Source organism: Purpureocillium lilacinum (assembly GCF_023168085.1).
Source record: "Purpureocillium lilacinum CBS 284.36 DNA, scaffold_4, whole genome shotgun sequence".
In the NCBI taxonomy this organism is placed as follows: domain Eukaryota; kingdom Fungi; phylum Ascomycota; class Sordariomycetes; order Hypocreales; family Ophiocordycipitaceae; genus Purpureocillium; species Purpureocillium lilacinum.
The window spans coordinates 1,517,793-1,542,292 of record NW_027072114.1 but is presented as its reverse complement, the minus strand read 5'-3'; the positions used below and the strand labels follow the sequence as shown (position 1 = coordinate 1,542,292).

The 24,500-nt window shown below is 61.3% G+C and overlaps 7 protein-coding genes across 7 annotated transcripts; 2 read left to right on the top strand and 5 right to left on the bottom strand.

Annotated features, from left to right (window-relative positions):
• Positions 1-680: 680 nt before the first annotated feature.
• Positions 681-1,442, bottom strand: PLICBS_005668 (uncharacterized protein; the record flags this gene model as incomplete). The annotated part of the gene is made up of 2 exons (XM_065600779.1): positions 681-1,233; positions 1,333-1,442. 2 exons carry the CDS (start codon positions 1,440-1,442, stop codon positions 681-683), a joined length of 663 nt encoding a protein of 220 aa, XP_065456851.1.
• Positions 1,443-1,919: 477 nt separating this feature from the next.
• Positions 1,920-2,949, top strand: PLICBS_005667 (uncharacterized protein; the record flags this gene model as incomplete). The annotated part of the gene is made up of 2 exons (XM_018319359.2): positions 1,920-2,229; positions 2,309-2,949. 2 exons carry the CDS (start codon positions 1,920-1,922, stop codon positions 2,947-2,949), a joined length of 951 nt encoding a protein of 316 aa, XP_018181833.1.
• Positions 2,950-3,273: 324 nt separating this feature from the next.
• PLICBS_005666 (oxidation resistance protein 1) lies at positions 3,274-4,427 on the bottom strand (the record flags this gene model as incomplete). Its single annotated transcript, XM_065600778.1, has 2 exons — positions 3,274-3,711; positions 3,786-4,427. 2 exons carry the CDS (start codon positions 4,425-4,427, stop codon positions 3,274-3,276), a joined length of 1,080 nt encoding a protein of 359 aa, XP_065456850.1.
• A 1,243-nt stretch (positions 4,428-5,670) lies between these two features.
• PLICBS_005665 (MAP kinase Pmk1) lies at positions 5,671-6,964 on the bottom strand (the record flags this gene model as incomplete). Its single annotated transcript, XM_065600777.1, has 4 exons — positions 5,671-6,047; positions 6,119-6,500; positions 6,579-6,774; positions 6,849-6,964. 4 exons carry the CDS (start codon positions 6,962-6,964, stop codon positions 5,671-5,673), a joined length of 1,071 nt encoding a protein of 356 aa, XP_065456849.1.
• Positions 6,965-10,471: 3,507 nt separating this feature from the next.
• On the bottom strand, positions 10,472-13,452 carry PLICBS_005664 (COPII subunit; the record flags this gene model as incomplete). Its single annotated transcript, XM_018319357.2, has 3 exons — positions 10,472-10,483; positions 10,538-12,754; positions 12,838-13,452. 3 exons carry the CDS (start codon positions 13,450-13,452, stop codon positions 10,472-10,474), a joined length of 2,844 nt encoding a protein of 947 aa, XP_018181831.2.
• A 1,793-nt stretch (positions 13,453-15,245) lies between these two features.
• PLICBS_005663 (uncharacterized protein) lies at positions 15,246-15,694 on the top strand (the record flags this gene model as incomplete). Its single annotated transcript, XM_018319355.2, has 2 exons — positions 15,246-15,274; positions 15,439-15,694. The coding sequence occupies 2 exons, from the start codon at positions 15,246-15,248 to the stop codon at positions 15,692-15,694; spliced, it is 285 nt and encodes a 94-aa protein (XP_018181829.2).
• A 945-nt stretch (positions 15,695-16,639) lies between these two features.
• Positions 16,640-18,652, bottom strand: PLICBS_005662 (uncharacterized protein; the record flags this gene model as incomplete). The annotated part of the gene is made up of 5 exons (XM_065600776.1): positions 16,640-16,927; positions 16,982-17,322; positions 17,386-17,752; positions 17,828-18,535; positions 18,593-18,652. 5 exons carry the CDS (start codon positions 18,650-18,652, stop codon positions 16,640-16,642), a joined length of 1,764 nt encoding a protein of 587 aa, XP_065456848.1.
• Positions 18,653-24,500: the final 5,848 nt, after the last annotated feature.

Below are 24,500 nucleotides of genomic sequence, written 5' to 3'. Positions count from 1 at the left end.
GTTACGGGCCAGCCCGCCGGTCCACGCATGATGTGACGAGTGCCATGATGGGCCGCCCGCCGCCCGAGCGCGCAGCGTGCTTTGCGTGCTTCGCGCCATGCGCAATCGTGTGATGTGCCTTGCTGTGGCGGGGCCCAGCGCCCGTCTTGTCGGCCTTGTTGTCATGACTTTTTTTTTTTTTTGCGGCAGGGGCCGTGTCGTATGTAATATCTTGTCGTCTGGTCCCCGGCGCCGTCGCCGGCCCTCGCCCGATCCTCGCCGGCATCCTCGCCGCCGCCGACCCTCACCGAGGCATTTTCACAGTTAATCTATATTTGTTCTTGGCCGATCTATATGCCCCTAATCGTACATACCCGTACATGCGTGCCTTCCTTTAATGTACAGCGTCTCCAGAGCAGCGAGGACAAGGAATAAAAGGGGCAGAACCAAAAAACAGAGTTTCGCCCGTAAACGTGGTTGACAGGAGATGTTCCCGGTGTCCGTCCGCCTCCCCCACTCCCTCCGACATCTCACCTACCCATGAGCCAAGAGGGCCTGCAACCACCAGACGCCACTCACCCGTCCACTCACACCGGGCCGTCGCTTATCGTCAGCCTGGATAGCCTATATGGCCGGGGACCCAAGAGCAGCAGGCAGGCAATCGCTTTGCAAGGCCAACAAAAAAATCGGCCGGCCCATCATCAGTCGCAGCGCCCGTCCTTCCAGCCCGTGCGCCACCGCTCTTCCCACTTGGAGCAGTCAAACTCGGGCTTGCTGAGCTTGCGGTTGACCTCGTTGTGCGCGCCGCACAGCCACATGCCAAACTCACCCCGGCTGCCCACGCGCGGCGCCTCGCGGCCCATGTACGTCTGGAAGTCCTCGGCGCACACCCAGCACGGGTACAGCTTGGAGAAGAGCTTGACGAAGCTCAACAGGTCCGACTGTTGCCCGCGCGAGGGCTTCTCCGGATACGTCGCCGCGATCGAGTGCAGCAGCGTCCACGAGCTGCGCCCAAGCACCTCCACGTCCGGAGGACAGTCGGCCGGCGGGCCGGACGGGGCTGACGTTGCTGCTGCTGCTGCTGTTGCCGACCCTGACCCTGACCCTGACCCTGCCGTTGCTGCGGACCTGGCCGGCCCCGTCGTGGGAGCGGCCGCCGCTGTCGTGTTGCCACTGCTGGTACTGCTATCATCGTGCTTGACCCATGCCTTGGCCTGCGCCGTCCAAGCGGTGAAGGACGTGCAACTCCGGCAGCTATGCGCGCATCCTCGGTGTATCAGCCTCGGCGTCCGATCCGACCACTGCCGACGCAAGGGGGCGACGGGTCCAGGGGCGATAGGGATTTTTACTCACGGCTTGCCATCCTTGCCGAGCACGACGCCCGGAGGATACTTCCTGGGCTGCTCGGCAGCCGAGCCCGCCACCGCCGTCGGCACATCTGCCTCTCTCGCGTCATCCGCCATCGCCAACGCCACTGCGACCGCTACAGCTCGCGGAGATTCGGTGCGAACTCTGGTTCACCGCGCAGGCCCGTATCAGGTGACAAGGAGAGCACGTATTCCGGCGCCGAAGAGAGTAAAGCGAGGCGCTGATGAAGACGGCAAGGCGAGGCGATGCGATGCAAGATATGGCTGCGAGGTGAAAGAAAGTCGGCCAGCCATTTGTCAGACGAAAGTGAGTGAGAGCCAGGGTCGGCATGCAGAACGCATCCAGCGGCATCTTATCGATAGGCACTGCGCCGCGTCCCAAGACCTGCAAAAGTACAGTGGGGACAATTTAATTTCGAAACAGTCGCCACCACCACCACCACCACCGCCGCCCGCCGCCATGTTCCTTGAGACGCTACTCGCTCGGCCCGGCTTCCTCAACGACGACAAGACCACAGAGGGCGAACACGCCTCGGCACTCGCCCGAAGCCCCCTGCCCCTCTCCAAGCCGCCATGACGTCCCCCGACGCGGGCAGTCGCCGGACGATTCCTGTACTGCTCCTCAAGACCAAGTCAACCCCCGGAGACTCCTACCAGGAGCTCTTGTCGACCGCGCACCGCGGGCCAGCCCACGACCTCGCCTTCTCTCCACGCTTCGTGCCCGTGCTGCTGCACCGCTTCGCCGACAAGGGCACCGGCAGGCTCCGTGACCTGCTCAAGAGGGGGCGCATAGGGCATTCTCCTGGATGCGACTATGGCGGACTCATCTTCACATCGCAGCGGGCTGTCGAGGCCTTTGCGCAGGTGGTGCAGGATGGGAGAGGTGCGTACATTGACGGCTCTAATTCGGCCCCCGTGGGTCTATATGTTACATACTGACGACATGTCTCCAACTGGCGCAGATGGAGATTCTAGCTGGCCGCATCTGCAAGACGTTCCCATATATAGCGTCGGCCCCGCCACGACCCGCGCCTTGAAAGCCGTCGCCCAAGTGCCTGGCCTGCAGATATTCGGCGAGCACACGGGTAACGGCGAGGCCCTCGCCCATTTCATGCTGCAACATTACGGTGAATGGTATCGCGACCGCCCCACGCGCCCCCCTCTGCTGTTCCTCGTCGGCGAGCAGCGCCGCGACATCATCGCTCGAACCCTCATGAACCCATCCCTCGACGCCGCCGATAGGATACAGGTCGATGAAGAAGTTGTATATGGGACCGGCGTCATGGAATCCTTCCCGGAAGACTTTGCTACAGTGCTGAGCGCCACCCATGACTCGCCGTCGAGATGGGTCGTTGTCTTCTCCCCAACGGGATGCGACAGCATGCTCCGAGGCCTCGGCATGCTTGACGAGACAACCGGCAAAGCCAGCAAGGTCCGAGAAGACCGAGGCACCTACATTGCGACCATTGGGCCGACAACAAGGACGCATCTGGTCGAGTCCTTTGGCTTTGAGCCACATGTCTGCGCCGAGACCCCGTCTCCGGAAGGCGTGCTGCAGGGAATAGTGGAGTTCGAATCGAGAAGGCAGCAGTCTGCCGGTTGACTGCCCCTGCAGATGATGCCGATGTTGATGAGCACGCCTCATTCGGTGTGAGGTGGCGGAGCATGCCCGGCGTTACGTCTGCCCCGGATGCCATATTCCTCGAATTACCCCATGTGCTGCCACGCCCGCAACCCGCTTGTGCCAAACACGCAGTGCCTGATTGCCCCAGTTGAGACATATGCGATTTTGCCGTACCGTGACGCCTGAAGTCAAGTCCGCATGTCGTAGGAAATGGTCGTATCACTTCCCGCTTGCGCAGAGAGTATAGAGGTTGCCCCTGTCGAGTTCAAGGACCTCGAGTCAGCTTGAGCTATGGTGAACGCTTCAAGCTCCCAGAACCCAGAGCTCGACGCCCAGCACGCCAAACTTTTCGCCAGCGTCGCTCAAGGGCTCGTTGCCAAAGGTCTCACAGCGAGCGCTGTGGCCAACGTCTAGCGAGTCATCGAGCCACAGGCCGTAGTGGCCCCCGCCCGAACCGACGCTGAGGAAACCCGTCTCGCAGTTCATGTAGCAGTCGTTGAGGCCACTGTACGGGAAAGCCTTGAAGCGTATCGACTCGCTGGGCGTTGAAGCGCCACTGCCGGCTGCGGAATCTGGTCGGGGCGGCGGGGCCAATGTCGTGTGCCGGGTGAGATTGGTCGTGTCCGCCGAGGGAGGCGGCGGTAGGGAAGCGAGGGTGGAAGCTCGCCACAGGAAGCACTCGCCGTTGCCAAAGTATGACGGCGCTGGGTGAGGGTACTCAGAGAGGTACCCGCCAAAAACCTATCGAGGGACGCAAGGCCCTTTGGTCAGTCCTGCGGAGAGAACGGCACTGCGCGTCGTGGAGGATAACTTACCCCGCCTTCCTGGTCCTTTACAACGAGAACAAACCCAACTCTCCGGCGCTCGTACTGTCTGCATTTCTGGTAGAGCGTGGCCAAGCTAGCGCCGTCCTGCTCCAGGCTGTAAACGAGGTGCCAGTCCTCGACAATTCGCAGCCGCTCCGGCACCATGGCCCGGATCTCCTCTGCCACGGCGTTGGTCAGCAGCCGGGCGGAGGTCGGCGTGCTGTCGCGGTAGCCATGCAGCACGAGGGGTTCGAGGGGCGGGGGACGGAACGGGCTGGCTCGTCGCACCGCAGGCTGGAAGACGCCGTTGACGCCGTCCTTGTGGTGGTGGTGGTCGTGCTCCGCGTACCCGTGGTGGGAGTGCCGGAGCGACCCGTCGAGCTGGCTGCCGAATTGGCCGTCCTCGGAGGAGAAGCGGCGTATCAGGCCCGTCCACATGCTGCCCAGGTACGACGACGACGTGGGCGACGAGGGCGCGGGCGATGACGCGACGCTGTCGTGCTCGGCAATGGGGAACGTAGCGGACGAATGCGTGGCCGGGGTTCTGGCTGCCGACGCAGGTTCAGAGACCGGGAGTGCCTCGTCGGCGGCCTTGTTGGAGGAGGACGGGGGAGGAGGAGGAGGTGCTGGCGGTGAGGGTGAGTCGCTCATGGGGAGTGTTGGCGGCGTGACAGCTGGTTCGGGGAGCCTAATGGGAAGCCCAAGACAACTGATTCGGGTCGACAAGGTTTCGGCACCATGCGCGGTGTGCACGAACTCGCAAAAGAGCTTGCTATGAGAGTTGATGGGGCTAGCGATAAGACGAAGCGTGGATGTGCAGGTCTCTGAAGAATCCGGACACGACGGCTGCCATGGACGACGTGGGCTGGCAAGCAAGCAAGCGAGGCGAGGTACCTGGGGCGGCAGCTCGGTTCAGTGCCACCTGGCGGGCACGAGCACAGCGAGGTGAGGTGGCCCTTGCCGCTGGGTTGACGTCGTTCCAGCGGGGGGGCCGGATAGCCCTGTTTGTGGATCGCTGCCCAGCTGCTAGGCCAAGCATGGTAGCCACCTTGCCGTGTCGGCCGTTCGAGCCGCCTGTAGGTCCCCAAGCCCGCCTCACCGGCCGGAGAACGGTGGCGGACCTCCCTTGCGCAGCCTTTGGGCTTGCCGAAACCGTCCGTTGGTCACGAGGACCGAGAAGCCTCTTCACTTTCAACGGTTCCGCGTCCAAAACGGCCTGACAGTGCCCGGAACAGATTAACTTTGGTTCCTTGAGTCTGCTCGCTACAGCTGCCTGACCTTGATTGATGGTGGGCTGTGAACAATAAACACAGCAAAAGATAGTCGCGGCACGATTCCATGAGCCTGCAGATGTTGGGACGGCGCCCTGTGGCGCCTCGCCAGCCTCATCCCACGCGGGGCGCCGCCCACGCCGCCGTTACGAGGCATGTGAGAGAGGGTTCCGGTTCTGTGGCAGGCCAACGCGTTCACCACAACAGTCACTCACGACACGCAATGGTCTGCGCGGCGCAATGCACCGCAAGGTGTGCAACAGGACTAGACAAATAACCAAGAGACGAACTGATAGAAGAGAGGGCGAGATGTGAGATGTGGCCCGCATAGTCATCCGCTCTCCCGCTCACGCTTCTCCGCCCTCTCCCGTCGCTGCAGGGCAAGGTGCATACGTGATCGTGGCCAGTGCAGCATTCGCCAAAACTGCGCAAGGCTGCGATCTCATCATTCAATTCCAGCATGTTCTTTATATCCTGGCATACGGGGCTTGCTCGTAGGCCCTCGTCGGTCTACTTCAGAGCACCCTTGCGGCGCCTTGGCGCTGGCCCCGGGTCGTACGAGCCGTCCGCAGCACCGAACGCTGTCGGCCTATCCCCGTCCTCTAGCCACCTCTTGAAAGCCCTTACCGCATGATCTCTTCATAGATGAGCTGTTTCAGCTGTTCTTTGCTCAGGTTATCCTTGTGCTTGTCAAAGTCAAAGAATTCCTCTGGGATTGGCGGCGCGGTAGGCTCGTCTTCGGGGTCATGATACGGCTCGAGATACGGGTGTTTCAGAGCCTCCTCCACCGTGATGCGCTTCACGGGGTTGAAAGCCAGGAGCTTCTCCAGCAGGTCGAGCGCCAGGTCTGACGTCTTGGGGAATAGCGTTCGGAATGGCACCTTCTTCTTGAAGGGCAGCGACCGGATGTATTCGCGGGCCCGGCGGGACTTGATGCCGTAGTAGTCCTCCATCGTCGGCGTGCCCAGAACGTCCAGGATGAGCGTGAGCTGATGGTGATCTGCAGCGCGGTCAGTCAGACATCCGCCGCCCCCATGCATTACTTGTTCCTCTGGCTGTAGAGGCACTCACAGTCCTTGCCCGGGAACAGCGGCTTTCCGCTAAGCATCTCAGCGAGGATGCAGCCCACGGACCAGACGTCGATGGCCTTGGTATACTCCTTGAAGGTCAACATTATTTCCGGGGCGCGATACCATCTGGTCGCAACGTATTCGGTCATGAAGCCAGAGTTGTCCTCCTGTGATGCGGCGGAACGGGCGAGGCCAAAGTCGCACACTTTGAGGTCGCAGTTGGCGTTGAGCAGCAGGTTCGACGGCTTGAGATCTCGGTGCAGCACATTGGCCGAGTGCATCGCCTTCAGCGCACGCAGCGTCTGGTAAATGAAGTACTGGCAGTGATCATCGGACAAGTCCTGGGTGCGGATGACGCGGTGCATGTCCGTCTCCATCAGCTCCTATTTTGAGAGCGCCGTCAGCATTTGCGCAACAGGGATCATCGGCCATTCGCAGAGACACCGGGGAATGCCACATACCTGTATGAGATAAACCTCGTTGAACGAGTCATAGCCCCGCGGCTTCTGGATATCGAGAATGGAAATGATGTTCTCGTGGTTGAAGTAACGCAAGAGCTTCATCTCTCGCAGGGTTCGGAGGCAGAACATGGAGTGGTCGAATGGAGTGATCTTCTTGATTGCAACTTTCTGGCCCGAGGGCTTGTGAATGGCAGAGCTGCAGTGGGTGAGTCGGTGATTAGCAACTGTCCAAGCATGAGGCGAGCTACTGGGGGCGATTCTCCAGCTTACCAAACGACTCCGTAGGCGCCCTCGCCGACGACATCCTGAATATCATACTGCTCGCTCACATTGAAGGAAATCTTACGAGAGGCGGCGCCGCCACTCGGGGCGTTTGAACGAGACATGGTTGATTGGCGATGCTAGCGGCTGGCGTTGTTGGTTGGTCGTGAAGCAAACAGAATTGGCCGAGTGTCGTACAAGTCCAGTCGATTTGTGCGTATGCTGCTCAGCAGCAAGCACCTGACAAATATTAAGTAGGTCGAGGCGGTCCGAAAAGCCGGGCTCGTGACGAAGGGAGTCTTTGCGTTGAGGCGCGTTAACGGTGAATGGGGGGATTTCGCGCAGCGGATGACCAGCTAGCCGCGGGAGCAAGTCGGGACTGAGATACGAGGCAGTGAGTGACAGTACGAGCCGAGCGCGACGGTTCGGGAGCGCACGAGATCTGGCGTAATCCGGACGAGCGACGGATGGAGCGCGCGGAGCGTCTTGTGAAAATCGACAGTTCGGCAGCCTCGTGGCGGGCGGAAAGGAGGCGCTTCGGTTCAGCGAGATGACGGTGACGCTTGGCCGGATGCCCCGCTCGGACCTCGTCGTGCCTGGCGGTTGAGAGACACGGGCTGCGGCGCGTGGGTGGATTACCGGGGCCACAGGCAGTCGACCGTAGGTACGTAGCTAGGGAGCCTCTGCTGGAGTCGGCACGTCTCAGGTTCGGGGACAGCGGCGCGGCAGGAGAAGCAGGCCGGCGAGGCGACGAGTGGTGTAGACGTGCCGCGATGGAAGCTTGCCGTCGATTCGAACCTGTTCGCGCGCGCAGGACGTTGGCGGTCGGCAGAGGGCGAGGGGCGGGGTCTGGCTCAGTCAAATAGCCAGGGAGGTGGACGGGACGGATGGATGGCCTGGGACAAAGCGCGGGCGCAGACAGGCAGTTAGTGCCGCAGGACGCAACGCTGGCTGGATGGAGCCGGGGGAGAGGGGAAGGGTTCCAGTGGACGCAGCGCGGCAGGCAGGCGGGGCTCCGGCATGTGACGTCGCTGGGGGATCAGGCAGAGGATTGATGTGTGATGCGAATGCAGATGCAGACGCAGAAGCAGACGCAGGTGCGGAAGATGCACAGAATGCGCGGGCAGACGGGAAGGGAAAGGGTAGAAAGGGAACCGAAAAGGGGGGATGCGGTGTCGTCGCGAGCATTCGACGAACACTCCCAGGACGGGCGGGAGCTTGGGAAGCTTCCAGGTTCCCCGTGCGAGGTGGCGCCTGGCATGGTGTCGCAGCGCAGCGAGCGACACGAGCCCGAGCTAGGTACCGTACTAGGTACCGCACCAAGGGGGCCCTGCAATCCCGTCCGTCACTGGCATGGACGACTGAGGTGCTGCCCGCCCGCCCTGGGGGGATCAGGCACTGGCGGGTCTGGAAAAGAGGGGTCCGAGTGCCCCTCACCACTGGCGGAGGCGTGTCCAGCGGCCTGGCTGAGGCTTCGACGACGGGCTCCCACCGGCCGGCCTCGCCTCCTCAGTGGCCAGCCGCAGCAGGGGGGGGGTCCCCAAAGAGGCCCGTCCCGCCCCTCACCATCCCCTCCGTGTGGTGGGCTTTGCTGGCAGAGCTCTCAGCTGAGCCGACTTGAAAGAATCCATGACGAGGTGTGGTGTGGCCGGCCGTTGACCTGAGTTGCAACTTGTGCAACGGGACTGTTCTTTGTAGCCTGAGCAGATGACATCTCCCTTATTCTTTCTTGCCAAGGCTACTTGTGCGGCACTCGCCGTCCATGCAGGGGCGAAACGTGACGTGAGACGGGCGAGAGAATCGCACGCGCTCCTCGCTCGCGGCAACGACTACGCCAAACGAAAAAAAAAAAAAAAAAATTGGCCAACGCCGCCAACTCACCTTGTCGGCTCGGTGGCTGGGCCCCGCTGAGCTGAGCCAAGAGACACGAGGAACGAGAGGGGGGAAATCGAGCCAAAGAGTTGTACGAAGGTATGTGGATGACCCGCCGCATCAAGACCCCACGATGTTGCCCGGGAGGGAGTCGTCTTGTGGTGCACGTTTCGTTCAAAGACGCGATGATGCGTCCGCCTCGGCCGAGCAAGTAGCACACGTAGGCACGTCCCGCACGAAAGTATGGATGAAAGAATGAGGCGGCGAGCGATCGAATGCAGGGAGAACGGAGGAAAGCTCCCAAGAATGCATGTACGGTGCTGTGCTTTCGTCCACCTGCAACTCCGTGCCCGCCTTCCATCCTTGCCCATCTGCGGCGCTCAGAGAGAGAGATGCTGGTCACCCCACATGGCCGCAACAGACGTGAGCCCCAGCCCGTGTGTGTGGTCCAGCTCGACCCGGTTATTACGAGCACGGGGTGACGGGCCAAACCTCACCATCTCACCTCAGGTTAGCCGCCAGAGTTTCACATGGCGCCCGGCACCATCCCTTTGGCTGGCAAGCTGGCTGGCTGGCTGGCCGCCCCTGGCGTCGCCTGGCTCTCCCGTCTGCCGCCTCTCCCTGCTCGTCGTACCTGAGCTAGTGCCACACAGCTGGCCCCATTCGCGTTGCCGCATCCCAGCGCCTTTGCTTCTCACCAGGAGCCTTGCTCTGCGGCATGATGTGTGCTGCCGCAGGTGGCTGTGCAGGAAACGCCGGTGCACCTCATGCACTGCCAGGCGCCAGAACCCCCACCCCAGCAGCACGAGTCGAGCTCGCGCGCGTTACCGGGACACGCCGACGGCTCGTCAATCGGCCAGTGACCTTGCGGGCCGATCCCCACCAACGGGGCCACGAGAGCTTCACAGAGCAGCGAAGCAACAGCTTCAGTACGGCGCCAAGCCCCGCCTCCCCATTGGCCCCCCTTAGGAATGACTGCATGGCCGTACGTACGTACAGTACGAGTATGTGTGTGCATAGTCGGACGGAGCGTCGCCGGGCTGGGCTGATCAAAACGACGGCCCAACCCGCGCAAAGCGGCGCACCACCCGCCGCGTGTTTCATACCTACACAAAAGGCCCGGTTGCGAGACCCAGGCCAACCCTCAAACAAAGCACCCAGGCCAGGGAAAGCAAGCCGCCATGGCGGTTGGCGTCGTCTGCTGGGCGGCGCTCCGCTCTGCTGACGCACAGATCCAGATCACTCGCGCCGGAATGCAACCCTCCAGTGTGCGTGTGCCCTTTGCGCGGCGAACCTGAAAGCCAAGGCGGAGACGTAGGATGATGAGCCTTTGAGCCGCCAGGTCGTACGAACGTAGTGACATGCGTCGAACGTCGGACCAGGGCCCAAAAATAGAGCTCCGAGCTCGTCCCGCGCCCCCAGCTGCGCTTGGTCCCTTGTCACGAACACGCGCCGGTACCTTGCAGCATCACATCTCGTGCGGGCGCCGCCGCGCCGACGCATGGCCGTTTCTGACACACAGCCCGGCCACCGTCCCGACTTCGCGTGTCCACCACGTCCACCTTCCGCGGACGGTCCCTGGCTCATGGCAGCATCATTTTCCAATAGTGAATTATTAGCAATTGCTCAGCTAAGATATCCGTTGGTCGTTTCATTTTCGCCTACTTGGCGCAGCGCCGCCTCCGTGCAGTTCGTCAATGCACAACTCCTCTCCCCGTTCGTCTATACAAGGAAGATGCCGAATGCTCCTTTGTCACTCATCACTGCACCACCTGTCACGTCACCGTTAGCTGTCGAACTTCCTGCCATCTGGGGAAGCAACTGACCTTTTCTCTCAAGACGCCCAGCCACTGCGCTGCACTGACGCCCTGGTCCGCCCGGTCCTCCACAAGAAGCGTCTGCGCCCATAGTTTCAGGCTGGGCTCGCCGTCTTCCCGCACGATGTAGAGGTGCGGCACGGTGATGCTTCCCACGCCCAGTGACCGGTGATCCTTGCTCTTGTTCACGACAGCCCTCACCCGCTCGTTGAAGTCGCTGTCCAGCTCCGGCACCCTACCCTTGCCGACGTGCACCTGCGAGCGATCCTCGACGCCGAACACGTCGGCAATGAGCTGAGGCACCGCGTCGCGGCCGACCCAGAGGAATTGCGTCTGTCCGTCGTCAATCAGATACAGGCCGTACGACACGAGTCGCTCCGACGACAGATTCAAGGCCGGAGGCAGAACAATCTGGCCCGTCTCCTCGTCAGGCATGCCCGCGTTGTCGGGCATATCATGCAACGAATACAGCCGGGGGTAGATGTACCGCATCAAGAGCGGAACTGGCAGCGTCGACAGGAGGCACAAAGCGGCAGAGCGAATGTCCGAAGGGATCTGCGTCGACTTTCGCAAGCCGACATTCTTGATCAACCCCAGGAACAAGACAGGCAGGCCACGCAGGTTGGCCGGGAACTGGAGACCACCGCCACCCATGCTGCCACCTGCAAGCTCCTTCTTGAAGGTCTGCAGGAGCTCGGTGAGCTTGGCCTGGAGGGCATCTCGGGCGGCCTCGAGACCGCTGCCTAGCGTCCTCTCGACGGCCTTGTGGCTGAAGTAGGTGGTAATGGCGCACTGATCCGCCGACGCATACACATCGGACAGGTTGGTCGTAGTCGGGAGGGCCAGCGTAAGAACCCTGATTCGTCGCTCGCCGTTGCATGTCGTGTGAAGCACAGCGGCCTGTAGGCAGACAAAGTTCTTGGTGATGTTTTCGTCGATGGCGACCTCGACCACATAGCACTGGTCGCGCGGGAATGCCGGGAATGCGCACAGATCCGAGCTGCGGTTGAAGAAGTTGCCGTAGAATGTGTTCATGCGCAAGCCAGTCGTGGCTCGCACACGAAGCACAGCCTCCAGGCCAATCTCCGAGGACAGGTAGTCACTGAACTCGGAGGCAAACTTGAGCGCGTCCTCGGGGCGAGATGCGTGCCAGCCAGGGTAGAACCAGGTCTGGCCACCAGTGTATCTTGGCAGGTTGCTCAGTGAGGCCACGTCCTGGTATTGAGAAGAGAACAAGAACATGTCGATGGACACCTGGTTCTTGGAGCACTCGACGGCAAAGCTCTTGTAAAAGCTGTTGCCGGTCTGCAAGAGGCCTCCCTCCTTGGAAGTTCCCAGCAGCTTCTTGTCCTCTCTCATCTCTAGCTTTCCGGCACCCACGTTCGGCAGGGACGCAGTGAGAACGACAATCTTGCCGCCCAGGGCAGAGATGAGCTTGTGTCCGGCACGCAGAGCCGAGCCCATGCAGGAGCCGTTGCTCTGGTTGTTCTGGAACATGTCGGGGAGCTTCTGCAGGAACTTCTCGATACTCTGGCGGCTGTCCGTCAGGGGCACCAAAAGGTCGTGCGGGACGGGGAGGAAGGGCTCCTCCAAATCACTGACGACGAGCATGTTGGTCTCGGCATTCTCGTCATCGTCCTTAGGGATGGAGAAGTAGTGCAAGCTGGTATCGACAGCCAAAAACCCGAGACGTGTACGCCTGTCCGCATTGGGTATCCGGTTGAGGCTGTCGAGGATCGTCCGGGCACTCGTGGCCAACAGACCGTTCGAAACGGCGGCGTAGCTCACATCGAACAGGAACAGGTAGACCAGGGGCTGGGGTGGGCGGACCATGTATTCCTGGGGTGCGACGAACTCGACTACGGAGTGGTTGAGCTCGTGGCGTTGCCAGCGATCGACAGTCTGCTGCGCGGCCGCATCCCAGTCGAAGGCCTGGGGGACGTCGTTGCTGAGGTTGCACATGTTGCACCTCCATCGGTGGCCGTGGTCGAGGAAGGTGACGAAGGGGTTGATGTAAGTGCGGCAGCGGCGGCAACGCGAGATGACCTGATCCTGAACAATGGGAACAGGGTCCTCATCGTCATGGAGCGCGCCGTACGGTTGGATAACGAGCGCAAACGGCAGCTTGGATTTCTTGAGCAGCGAATTGGTCGTCGGTACGGCGTTGAGCGTCGAGCGAACGTATCGAGGCGGGCAATTGGCATCGGGCGACGGCGTAACGCTCGTCTGTGAGGCATCGTGTTAGCAGCTCTCTTGTGTCGCGACGTCACGAGACGGCGGAGGGGGCGACTTGCGTTGGGGGGAAGGACAATCGGCGGCGGGGGCAGGTCCAGTTCCGCAACGGAGAAGGGCTGGTTCATCAGATCGGTGGGATACAGATGGTTGAGAGGTCCAGCCCGGGCGGCCTGGGCTGCTGGTGCGGGCGCAACTGGTTGCTGCTGTTGGGGCTGGCCACCGAGCTGCATGCCGCCCATTCCTTGAGTGATGCCGGCGACACCCGGAGCGCCGGGCTGGCCACCGGCAGCAGGAGCCGGATACCCTTGGTCGGGGGCCTGATAACCGCCATAGCCTGCCTGCTGGGGTTGAACGCCAGGCTGCGGAGCTCCATAGCCCTGCGGATACTGGTATCCCTGGGACGCGGCCTGCTGAGCATCGGGTTGGGGATAGCTGCTATAGCCGGCACCTTGCTGCTGAGCCGGGGGGATTCCGTATTGCGGCGCTCCGCCTTGGACTTGGCCGCCGACGGCAGCATTGGCGCCGGCCCCTACCTCAAAGGCGCCGGCGGCGTAGCCTCGCTTCTTCTTCTTTCCGGCGGCGTGGGCGTGGGCGGCATCTGGAGGGGGGCTGCCGACCGACGCAGGCTGCTCGGGCTGCATCTGCTGGCCCGGAGACTGGGCATAGCCATCGTTTGGGGGAGCCGACATGGCACGAGGCGGCGGCGCAACCGCGGGAACGGGAGCTGCTGGGGATGATGTGCGGGTGTGGGTGGCGGAGGACGGCGGTCAGAAACAGCTCTGCAGCGAGTGCAGGCGCTGGCCAAGGAGTCGATCTGAAGCCAGAGGTCGGCAGCCTTGGGCGGAGGGAGGGAGGGAGGACGCGTGTGGCGTGCTGGCCCTGGAATTGACGCGGAGCGTTGAGGTTGGCGAGGAGGGAGGAGGAGGAGGTGAGCAAGAGTTGACGTGTGGTGGTGCGAAGCTGGCCGGGCCCCCCCTAGTAAGGTGAGGTGTGGAGAGGCTGCCCCGGTGGCTAAACCGCACGGCCCGGTGTTGCTTGTGTGTCCTTTTCCAGAGACCAGCCTGAACCTCCACACTGCTCCAGGGTAGGGGGGGGGGGGCAGCGCAGCCCACGTCGGACCTATGCTGCCTTGCGTCTTTGTCTGTGAGTTGCCACCTTGGCAGTTGAGCGGTGGTAGCAAACCGTCGAAGAGACTTTGCCGGATTTTCTTTTTCTTTTCCCGGATGAGTTGTGGAATCGTGCGAGCCGATTGGGACGCCAACAACAGCGGTGGCTCATGGTCTGCGTAGCTTGCTCTTACGGGTGGTGATGCCCAGCTTCCTACATCGGCTATGAAATGCTCGATGAAGCACGATAGTGGATGAATTCCCATTTCGCAAGACGAGACAGACCGACTGGCGGACCACCGACAAGAAAGTGCCCCGGTGGAATGTGATGTGCCCGTGACGCCTATCTACTGGTGCCCGTTGTTTGCTTCGCACGCGCTTGAAGCTGGCACCACGGAGCCGATCCATCTGATGGCTTCCTCCTACGTACTACTCAACACAACGATCTTGAAGTCGTGGGCGCCGGACCTATACCATACGTGCGTATTCCCGACCGTCTGGCACGCCTAGGAAGTTGGGGAGAGAGCGGGCGAGTCGCGCCGAGACGCCGTCCCTCCACCACGGGCCAGGGGGAACGCAAAGCGGCACAGTGCAACCACCGCCAGCCGGGCCAGCACCGGCACCGCACCATGGAGTGACGGGCACCGGGAGTTGCGATCCGCGGTGGCAGGCGGGCAGGACACCGCCGGGCTACCGTCACCGGACGCAGGAGCTGAAGCTCTCGACAAGCCAGCCGCCGTAGAGAGTTAATTCGCATTCCCTTAGCCCAAGCAGGCCATCGTAACTCAAAGTAAAATATATGCTGGCACAGCTCAGCTGCGAGGACACCCCATTCCGTGGAAGCCGTCCAGCAGGTACTGTAGGTAGGTAGGTAGGTACTGCACCTCCCGTCAGGTTCACAGCTACAGCGCGCGCCATGGCAGCTGAAAATCCATCGCACTTTCGCCCTCGTCCCCGGGGGGGGGGCGGCCTCCCCTCCTCTCCACCCTCCGTGACCGAGTCCCTGCGAGCAAAGCGCAGGCACCGCCTTCAAAAAAAGCTGGGGGGCCCACGGGCGCGCCGAAGAAACTTTGTCATCGCTCGGCCATCCTTCTCTGCCTCCTTTTTTTCTCCTCTTCTTTCTGCGTCCCGGCGCTGCCCTCTTTGCCTGTCCGTCCCGCAGCACCTGTAGCAGCTTCGTTGCGCCAGACAGTTCCTGCATCCCGCACCTCACCTACTGCTATTAGCGACCCTCGGCCCCCTCACCTCATACATAGCTACGCCCGTGCGTCGAACTCTCGCCTCCAAGTATTCATATCCCCCACGGCGAGCCGGTCGCCTTCTTTCGTCGCGCATACGAATCGCCTTCGCGAATACCACGCACAAACTACGCAGCAATGGCGCGCGGCTCCAAATCTGCCGTCTGGTAAGCCGTCATACTACCCCTTGCAGGCGCGCCGGAACGAGAGCTTGCTTGCCCGCGCGACAATGGAGTATCTACCACGAGCTTCTGCGCTCGCGCTGGCGCAACACCACCGCAAGAGCAACGGCCAGGCTGACATTCCCCCCCTCGTCGCGACGCGCGCACAGGCAAATCATCCCCCTCATCGTCGCCATCGCGGTCCTCTCCGCCATCGCCTGGGTCGTCTACCAAGTCTACGTCTCCGCCACCAAGATCCGCGACACGGCCTCGGAGCGCATGGGCAAGAAGAACGTCGTCTTCACAAAGGACGGCGTGCGCGTCGGCGTCAAGCAGGTCCAGAACGAAAAGTACGTCGACGCCACCCAGAGCTGGGTCGTCAAGGCCTGGAACCTCGGCAACGCGCCCAAGGACGAGGAGCTGTAAGTCTTGATTGCCTCCCGCCCCCTTTTCTCTGCTGCACGGAACGACTGCGCCTGCGGCTGGTGGTTCTGGCGTCTGACAATATCGTCTAGCAAGAAGAGGAAGAAATAGAGGAGCCGGTTGCTAGCGCAGGTGGCAGCGGCGATTGTGGCTGTGGGTGTCGCGATTTGCGGCACGCGACTGGGACCCCATCCCATGACCTCACGACGACCGCTATGGATCGCACTGTTCGTGCCAGCTGCTGCAGGCCACGAGTCACGCGGCCGCTGCCAACCTGGAACCGGCTGTGTTGAGGTAACGACTGATGACAAAATATTCATGTTTTGAGAGACCGCCGCCACCACGTTGCCCGTTCGCGTCGCAGGCGGCTGCACAATGGGTACGTGATTGGGGGGTCGAAGTTGGTCTCCTGTTCGAGGCTCTGGGCGGTACGGCTTTTGCAGAACATTCATGGCTCCACGAGTAATTCTTGCGGTCCCGCCGCCAGTCTCGATCCGTGTACATACTACAATATGACGAGCCAACCTGGCAAGGAGCCATATTTTGGGTGTCATGCACCGGTGGTGCTGCTGGTGTGCCTTCACCGAGTCGCCATTGTGACAACATTTCGACCAGGGCGGCAGACCTTTATATGTAGTACCGCGAACTTCCAGTATTCACCGAGAGCATCGTTCCACGTCCATTCATGTTGCATTTTCCCCTGATATCCATTACGTACGGTGAGTTCCGTCGCCTATCCAGGAGAGAGGCCCAGCAAGAGACGCCTTTTGACAGCCAAACAAGCGCCAGCCATGTTTGCAGCGCATAAACGGCACACAACGCGCCCGCAGTAGTCCACACACGCTATCCGTCACCATGCCAAACCAGGGGGGTATGGAAAGCTCGCCTGCCTGAAATCGCAAATCGAAGCAACCGAATGATCCTCGTCACACGCCTCTCGTGCCCTTCTCAAATCGTCGTTGTCGTGAAATGCTGCAGCTGCAGCCACGTTTTTGCCGTCCACTCGTCGATCTTGCCGGATGTCCCCATGGCCTTGCTCACCAGCTCGGCCGTTTGACGTTGTATCGTTTCCCGCTGCATCACTTCCCGCTGGTGCAGGGGGTTACTCGTCCCAGCCCCCGCTGCTGCGGGAGACAACTTGCCCGAGAGCAGCTTCTGAAAGTCATGCGCCTGCGGATACGGGTTGGCTACCAGTCCGTCTCGACGGATCAGCATGGATGGAATCCGGACGTTGAGCTAGGAATTCGGGTCAGTTTTCGTCGTGATGACAATGTACTCAGGGTGCCATACCTGGGTGAGCATGTGCGCATAGCGAACGCCCAGCTGCGCCCCGATGTACTCGAGGCGGCCCTGAACCCACGCTCGCTGGGAGTCTGTAATGTAGTCTTGCCCGTGGATGAGGGCCAGGGGCCAGGTCATGAAATAGCCACCCAGGCCCTTCTGCGCATCTTCTTCGCCGCATCCGAAGCCCGAAGAGAAGTTGGCCCGCTCCAGGAGATCCCTCCGCTTCGAAAACCAGCCCAGCTGGTACGGCACGGATGCGATGATGTCGGTGATGGTATCGACGCAAGTACGAGCGGCTGTGGCGTATTCGGGTGTCGTCCGATAGTCAACTGGGGACGAGATCCAAGCTGCACATCGGACGATTATTGATGCCAAAACAATGCGAGAGCATCGCATCATGTTCCACACACTGCACACCCACAGGTCCTGGTATGCATCAACACGTCCTGGGTACACCTCGGCTTTCGTGTAGTCGCCGTACGGTACATTGTCTTCCCAGGCAACCGTCTTTGCCTGGAAGTGGTCGGGGAGATTCTTGGACCAGTTTGCGCATGCCAAATCGTGGGCCTGACATCGCTTAATCATGTCCATCACTTTCTCGACGTGGTCGGGAGACCGAGTAGGCGTCGTTAGGAGTCGGTTAGTCTCCGCCCGGAGCTCTCCGATGATGATGTTTAGTCGCTGGCAATCAGACGCGTGCTCGTCCCGGACAGTGTCATTCATCCACCAATCGGCACCCATGACGGGGCTCTTGGAAGTAGTCAGGCTGTGGATAATCTTCACGGGTTGAACTGGTTAGCGAGGCCTGCCCGTAGTCGGGTGGTTAGGCAACAGGGACGGGACATTACTGACCATCTGTGTTCGCACGGCGATAAACATTGCCAAGCCAACCTTGGTCCTCAGTTGCTTGCGACCCCTGGCCCTCGCCAGCTGGATTGCGCCTTCGATGTGTGATCCCCAGGCGAGCATCCCCAACTGTCTGGCCGTGATATTCTCAAACAAGCCTAGCAGCAGCACCGATGCCAGCGTCGTGTCTTGCTTGGCAACCTCGGGATCTCGAATGGCGGCGAAGGTGGCCGATAGAGCCTTTGTGTACTTTCCCAGTGCCTCCTTTTCGAAGTCGTTGCCGGTGCCGACGCGGTTGTTGAGGGAGGCCAGAGCACACGCGTCAAAGGCATATCTGAAGTGCGGGGGTATATTGCCCAGCTTCATAAGCGGGATCAGAAACTCCATGTAGCCTCTGACGCTCCCCTGAGGCGGCACGAGGACATAATTTGAGACGAAATGACAGGCTGCTTGATCCTCGAGGGGCACTTGGGGCGAGGCTGGAATAATCCAAGTGTCGGTGGAGGAGGCCGGAGAAGATGATGACGCGGAACTCTCGCTCGACTCGGCGTCCTTGCCGTACTTTTGCTCTAGGGCCTTCTTGTTGGCCTTTCTCGCCCTCCTCTCGGTGGCCTGGGTCTCGTTCCGGAAGACCAAGTCGAACTCATCCTTGTAGCCGGGGCATATCCTTCGGCTCTTGGCACACTGGTTGCAGGTGGGCTTGGTTTCGTCGCACTGGGTAGTCAGAGGTGAGCACGTCTCGTGTGTCCAAATCGAGCAGGGCCAAGTTACCTTTATCCTGCGGGTTCTGCACATCTGGCAGCCCCGCGAGGGCTTACCGCAGTACACCATGGTGGCTGGGTATTAATGTGAAGAGAGAACCCAAAGGGGCCGCCCAAGTGAGGGAGGCGGGCGCGTATTGGCGCCTAGGACTAATATCCTGCAGTGCTATGAGACCCAGAGGGCCAGAGATAAACGGCGTGACTCCAAATGAACCCGAGGAAAATGCAGCAGACGTTCGAATCGGGTGCAGAGAACTGAGGATGTGTGACGTCGCCCAAAACGGTGTTGGCTGCACGGCGGCGGCGGGACGCGTCTCGAGGGCAGTAGGCGACTCCTGGGATTTCGCGGGAGGCGAGTCGGCCTCAGTAAACGAGCAATATGAGGCGAGCGCGACGGCGCCGGATGGGGGAGAGCAGCAGCGCCGATGGATACGATGGCGGCAAAATCGACAAAGGACGTCTCTGGTCGCACCGGAAGGGTGTGAGCTGAACAGCGGCGCGGCGGTGCAACTGAGACGGGCTGCGGACTGCTTCTTGCGACGGCGGGCCAACCGAGCTTTGGATACGAATGAGGCAGACGGTTCGCTCAAGGCTGGCGCGGCGAGAGCAGAGGCAGTGAGAAATCCGTGGTTCTATGCCACGGGATGGGAGAATCGATAGAATAGTGCGCGAGATGCCGGGTTGCCAACGTTTTGGACATGCACCACCTAGACGTCGGCGGTGCTACCGTAGGAGCTGCAGGAACAACGACGTGCAATTTTGGCGTCGAGTCGCGTGGATGAGGAGTCGAGACGTGTGCATGAGACGATGCCTAGGGCAGAATCGGACGATGGCTGGCGGCGGTGCAGGGAGGGAGGGCGAGAGCGGCTTTGAGGATGTAGGTGGGACTTTGTTTTAGTGAGTCGCGAGTGAGAGGTGAAGGCGGGGATGTGTTGTCATGTAGCGAAAGTCGACGGCCTGTTGGATGTAGAAGACAATCAGTCTGCCCGCCAGAGTGAGAGCAGGCGGCGCGTGCGCGAGGGCGAAGGACGAGGGCGATGCCAGGTCAGACAAGACAGAGAGCGGTCGACCGGTACAGACGAGCGAGACATGAGACGGCACTTTGGCGGCAGACGACTCATGGTGGTGGTGGATGTGGACTTGCGGAGGATGGGAAGCGTCCGTATCTGTATTGGTGGCACGGCCGCCGACGGACCAGTCAGAGGCGCGGACGACGGCCTGGAACGGAGTCGGGGGGACCTGGGGATGGACTTTTCCGCTGCCCGGACGGGACGTGCAGCAGCCTGTGCTTGGGGGCCCCCCCAGGGCTGGCCAGGCCTCGCCTGCCTGGGTCTGGCTCCCCGCCGGGCGCCCGCTGAGACGGGACACTCGCGGCGCTGGAAGTGCCTGGGCCCGGGGGACGAGGGCGCTGTTCCAGCCCGCCCGGTTTCGTACAGTGTCCAAGGTGCCCGCCCGCTCAGTGAGGTGGCGTTGGATAGGGAGGTGGTGCTCGGCCTTGGCCCTCCCCAAGCTCTCCCGTCCTGTCCATTCCAAGGTTTCCAACCTCAAAGTGCTAAAAGACGGGCCCTCCACCGTGCGTGTCACGGAGGCCATTGCCCAGACATGGCGGCACTGCGATCCGGACTTAGGTTTGGATGCCTCTCACTGTTGGACCATAATACGGGACTGCTGGAACCGTCTCTCGGGGGGTCCCGTCCCGAGGCAATCGGGCGACACGCGCGCCCACCCCCACAGCCCGGATCTGATGATGTGTGCAAGAAGTATAAGTGAAGCAGCAGAGCCGGGTTCCAGGCGGACACGGAGCCGTCAACCGATCTGTCCATACCTTTCTCCTGCCCCTGACTGAGAGTGCCGCCCGGCGACGACAGAAGCTTCTGCGCCGACTCCGGGCCCTGGACTGGGCAGCCACGTCTCTGCAGACGCGGAGGCGCAGCCATGCCGTACCAATTTCGTCCAAGCACGAGCAAAACAGGACGAGCGACGCGGTGAGGAGGGGGCGGCGAGGCGCCAGAGGGGAGGACAAAGAACCTGGCAAGGTTTTGAGTTTGGGTCGGGTGGAGGGGGAGGGCGGGGGGAGGGGGTGGATCCCGAATAGGCTGCAGCCTCCAGCGGTCTGCACCCACTGTCTCCACTGTCTGTCTGCCCGTTTCTGCGGGCCGGCAGCCCACCACAGACAGTTCTGCAACCCAACGGCCTCGAGATGTACATACATGCGTCTCACCCTCCATGCAGCCGAGAGGGATGGGTGCCAGCAGCTCGCCGCCGACGCAATGCTGCTGCGCTGTGACGAGGGCAAGCCATCAAGATCGACGAGATGTGAGCTGAATGTAGCCAGCCTGGACAACCCTCGTTGACACCCGTCCGCTCCAAAGGAGGCAATTGCCAGCGAACCTTCAGTGTTTTCTCCCCGGCCACCCGCCCACTTCCCACCGACGGCAACATCGTGTGTCCTCCCCATCTGCACCTCGCCGTCCACTTTCCCTGAGCAACTTGACAACCCAACGACACACAACGCAAGGTACGAGGCCCAAAGCAGACTAGGGCTGCCTGCCACGGGTCTTGGTGACACGGCCCAAGCGAGCTAGAGAAAGGTAAAGCATGAGGTGAGGTGAGGCGAGGCGAGGTGAGGTGAGGCGACGTGTGAGTGTGGAGAGGCGCACGTGTGACTGGCGATCCGAGCTCCAAGATGGAGAACAGACTACGAGTCCGAGTGCTGCTGCAACCTCGCATGCGCTAACGGGTCGATGCCAGCTGAGGCGAGGTACCTCCATGGACCTCAAAGACGACGATGACGGAGGCGTTGATGCCATCCATGCCCACGCCATGTCGCGATCCGTCGCAGAGAAACGTCACCCGTTGGACGTAGATTCAACCACTACGTCTCCCGCCGGGCCGCTTGTTGGACGTCCTTCTTTTCGAGACAAATCCAAACAGGCCTCCACAACCGCCCTCCCCCCCGCCGTTGTGGCGCGCCGCTAATCCGGGGAAGCCGGGCGGCGGCGCTGCCGCTGGCGAGCGTTCCTGGGCTGGCGCGCGGGTCCCAGAGGTCAGCTGGCACGTCGCGCCTCCCAAGGTTCCAGTTTGGCTTCTTTGGCTGGTCCACTGGCACAGCGTGCGCGCATGTATCAGCGGTCCGTCATCGTCGTCAAAACCACTCGACTCCGTTCCTTCACACGCGCGCAACAGCACCGGCCGGTGCCGGATCCCTTCACCCCCCACCCGCCATGCCGCCCACCAGACCGGGCAGACGCACGCCGGGGGGCCGAAAGTGCCGTCAGGCCATGCATGGATCCCCGTTCGACACGCGCAGCGTCGCATTGACACGCGCTGCTGGTGGCCTCTCGACGGGGTCTGCGTGGGGCTGCTGCGTCGCTCCGACATGTTCCCCCCTGGCCGATCTGAGCCAGCTGTCAGTAGTATGAACGTACAAGGTATGGCACAGTGCTTTGTAGTTTACGCGTAAAGCTGTTTGCCGGATGGCACGTCGGCCTGACAAAGGTAAATCTTCAAACACATTGTAAGTGCCATGTATGTTTACTTGGCAAACTCGCCACCCAGTCAGTCAGTCAGTCTCGCCAATGCCTCCCGAGGCCCCTTTGCAAGAGCCCGTGCGGTGTCATTCACTCAATGCCAAGTCACCGACGGAAGCCACAGTGCCCCAAACCATATACGTACATACATCTACGCAAGCTACACCGATGCGATGCGCAGAGGGCTTGGCCGCTGCCGCAGACCCGAAACCCAAGAGTCGACGCCCCCCTGCCGGCGATCACGCGCATCCTGGCAAATCCTGGAACCCATCCAGCGCAGGCTCCCGCATGGAAAACTCCGTATTGTCCGTGGCTGCCACCCACATGCGATGCAACGGGCTCTGTCGGAGGCAGGGCATGCAGGCAGGCAGCGTGCCATGCGTGAGTACGAGTACGCCCACGCTGGCTGTCAGTCCGGACAGCGTCTGCAACTGCCGAGACGCTCCATTGGGTAACAACTGCACCTGGTACAACGGCGCTCCTCCCCCTTCTTCGGGCTGGAACAGCAAACGCCCTTTGTGTCGCCATCGAATCTCTTCCGGGGTCGATCCTCGATAATCTCCCGCTCGCTTCCTTCTTCGCCTCGGCGCATCGCGTGTGCTTCGCGCCGACGCCGTCTGCGTCTGCAGGGCGCAAGCGAGGCACCCGCGGACGCATCCAGCTGAATCGTGCTGGCTAGGCTGGCTGATGAAAGAAGCAACCATGCTCCAGCCAGTGGCTCGCAGTCTTCAGGTCCGCTTGCTCCTGTATGCAGCTATCGGTCCTGTCAGGGGTTAGTTAGTAGTAGCGAGTATTTGCCATACGGGTACAGACTGTCCCCCCGGCGCGCTGCCAGACAGCAGATGGAACCCATGATCACCAACACTTCAAGCATGACCCCAGCCAGCTAACCGTGAGCTGATGCGACAGGCACAAGGGGGTGGCTCCGTCAACGCAGCCGCCATGTACCAAGTACAAAGCAACATTGCCAGCTTTGGCAGTGCAAATGCCGGCCAGAGCTTTCTGCTCCCTGGCGGTAAATCGTTTGTGCCATCGTCGCAGCGTCTCCGTCCCCCCTTTGCCCAGCCGCCGAAAACCGTCTTGGCAGGACGCGGACGGGAGCGTTTGGGGACTCGTTTCGGCAGCAAAACACCCACACGGGTATTATAATGGACAGTTTTAATGCTTCAAACCCTACATAATACTACGAAACCCTACTACGGAGTCTGTACGTTGTATGGAAGACATCACGGCGCTGCTTCGGCAACGGCTCTTCGTCTGCGACTGGCCCAGCAAAGCCCAGCGCGAGACTTTGTTTGGGCGCGGCGGAGCTTCCCTTTCCCCATGTACCACGAGTGCATGAGCAACTCGCAGCATCGGCCGGCAGGTGGGCGGCGGCCGACACGATCTCGTCGATCCACCGGTCGGGGCTCGGCTTCGTCGCGCGATCCCCCCTGGGGGGTTGGGTTCTCGACGGATCATGATGGTTCATGGTCGCCGTGGCGGACGGACTGGCGCGCGCGCTTTGACGTGCGCGGCGACCCGCTGTCACCTGCTGTTTCCACGTCCACGCGATTTCCGGAGGCTGGAGCTAGAGTTTCAGAAGAGGTGGCCCGACGACGAAGATATGCCAGGGGAGAGGAGTGCGCGGGACATGGCTCTGCCGTGCTGTGTGCTCTTGCAGTAGGCCAGGTTAGGTTATTACTTTGGTTCGGTGTAACCGTTGGTGCCAACTGCCAGCCAAACTTGGGTTCCGCCTCGGGATGGCATCTGATGACGAACAAGACGGAATTGTTTCCTCACACCGGGCGCGTCACTTTTCTAATAATACTCCGGACCGGACTGGGAGTCTGCGGGAATACCCCTGGCAGCCCGTCCTCTTCCCTTCCCCACACAGCCTGTCCGTCATCCGTCTTGTCCACCGTCTCCGGGCTCCAGTGAGTTGCATGCACCCGGACCGGCAGGATTCCGAATCTCCCACAGCATTCTCGTCCTGTCCTGTCCTGTCCTGCTTCTCTCCACCGTGGGTGGTCCTCACCGTTGCAGCCCAGCGTACGTGCGTACAAGTACATGCAGATTCCTCTCGCGTCGTAGTACATACATATATGTGCAACAGCGCTTCTCCCCTTGCGTGTGACGTGAACATGCCTCGGCACGTGCGCCTCCCCTTCTTCACCCCCCCACGCTCGTTATGGTCTCTAAACCGGGCCAACGCCGTACGCTGCGTATTGCCTATTTGGGCAACTTGGCGAGCTCCATCAGAGCGCCAGCACGAGGGCAAGGGAACAGGCAAGCAGGCCAACGATGCCTGACCATTGACCATAGATGCCAATCGAGTCACCTTGCCATGAACAAACCGTTGAACCATTCACGCTGTAGCTGTTGGTATCATGTATCTACCTCCACAAG